We start from the raw sequence: 1,764 nt of genomic DNA, 5'->3' as shown, positions 1-1,764 counted from the left end.
AAAAAAAAAAAAAAAAAAAAAAACATATTAAAAGCTTGACTTCCTGGGCTGGGGATTTAGCCTGCCTTGCAAGCACAAGTTTCAATCCCTGGTACCAAGACAGACAGACAAACAAAAAAGTTTGACTTCCTAAAGCCTAGATTAGCTAGGCAGGAAATCATGCATTTTATTTATTCTTGCTTCTTATATACGCTGTCCTCTTCATGATTAACTTTGTAGGATTTATATCCATATTGTATATAGCTTACATTATTCATTGTCATTTTCGTGTAATATTCCAGCGTGTGAATTTATATATTTTTGAGTGTGTTGTTAGACCTAGTTTTTACTAAAGTTCCCAGAGCTTTGATGCTTTAAAATTCTTGCAGTCTGTCTTCCCAATACAAACAAGAAATGTTAAACAAGCAAAAAAACCTGATCTCTTTGAGCTGATGAACTTAGCATTTGATATTGTACGTTAGTGAAGATCATAAGAGCTAAGATTTAAATACTAGAGGGCCAGGGATTTAGCTCAGTGGTGCCACCACCTGTCTTGCAAGAGCAAGGACCCCAGTTTGAATCCTGGTACCAATAAATAAAAAAACAAACAAACAAGCAAGCTAGAGTTTACAACTTACTAGCTAGATGATCTTAGGCAAGTTAGCACATGTCTCTGAATCTCTCTTTCTTTCTGGTACCAGGGATTGAACTCGGGTCCTTATGCTTGCAAGGCAGGCAGCACTCTAAATCTCTATTTCTGTATCTGGAAATGGTATAATAATATCTGCCTATCTAATCTAGAGGGTTTGCTAAGGATCACACTAAACAATGTATAAGACAATAGGTAGTATGTACATAAAGATATAAGTAGATGTTTTTATATAATTAGCAATTGCAGCTGTTTACAGTGTCAACCTATATCAAGCCTGAAGGTGAAATAAAGTAAAAATGATGATTTTTTTATGTTTAGGCACGATTATTTGATGAACCTCAGCTTGCAAGTCTCTGTCTAGATACAATTGACAAAAGCACCATGGATGCAATCAGCGCAGAAGGGTTTACTGATATCGATATTGGTGAGTGCCCCATGAACCAAACTTACATGTTTAAGTACAAAAATGAGTAACTTCTTGGCCTTTTTGGAGAACAGAGTATATATTTAAATTATATATACTCCAAATGATTGACATCTACTGTCTTAAATCTTTTCTCATTGCTGAAACACAATACCTGATACAAACAATTTAAAGGAGGAAAGCTTTCCTTTGGCCCACAGTTTGTATAGGTTTCAGGCCCTATTTGGCTGGCTTCACAGTAGGGTGGCAGAGGGGTATGGCACAGGAGGAACAGCTCATGGTGTGGCAGATAGGAAGCAGGAAGGTTCAAAGGAGGAGGAAGGAGGTATGTATTTCCAGGCCACACCCACAATGACCCACCTCTTCCACCTGGCTTTACCTCCTAACATCACATCCAGCCATAAACTCAGTTGACTAACCTAGTGAGGAGTATCATACCCCCCTCTCTTTTTCGATCCATTCACCTCCCCAAAGACTCACTTTTGAGGATATAAGGCTTTGGGGAAACAAATAATGTAAACCACAATATCTGCTTTTTTAATAATTTTGCTTTCTTTTGTTTTGGGGAAAATATGCCTAAAACTCCTATTTCATTGCTTTTGTTTATTTATATTAACTGGGATTGAACCTATGGCTGTCAGCCTGAGCTGTATCCCCTAATCCTTTTTATTTCTCTTTCTCTTTTTTTTTTTTTTTTTTTTTTTTTTTT

At 36.7% G+C, this 1,764-nt stretch overlaps 1 protein-coding gene across 3 annotated transcripts in view; it reads left to right on the top strand.

The window, feature by feature from the left end:
- Btbd1 (BTB domain containing 1) overlaps positions 1-1,764 on the top strand; it is a 62,728-nt gene that overhangs the window by 40,829 nt on the left and 20,135 nt on the right. For all 3 annotated transcript variants that reach the window (XM_033761112.1, XM_010621170.3, XM_010621171.3), the window contains exon 3: positions 950-1,055. In XM_033761112.1, coding sequence (XP_033617003.1) covers positions 950-1,055 — 106 coding nt within the window. The remainder of the gene's footprint in view (positions 1-949; positions 1,056-1,764) is intronic.

This window comes from Fukomys damarensis, unplaced genomic scaffold, assembly GCF_012274545.1.
Source record: "Fukomys damarensis isolate Sample0158 unplaced genomic scaffold, DMR_v1.0_HiC HiC_scaffold_7, whole genome shotgun sequence".
Lineage (NCBI taxonomy): Eukaryota > Metazoa > Chordata > Mammalia > Rodentia > Bathyergidae > Fukomys > Fukomys damarensis.
Note: the sequence above shows the minus strand (reverse complement) of the source record. Positions and strands in the feature narration are given on the sequence as shown.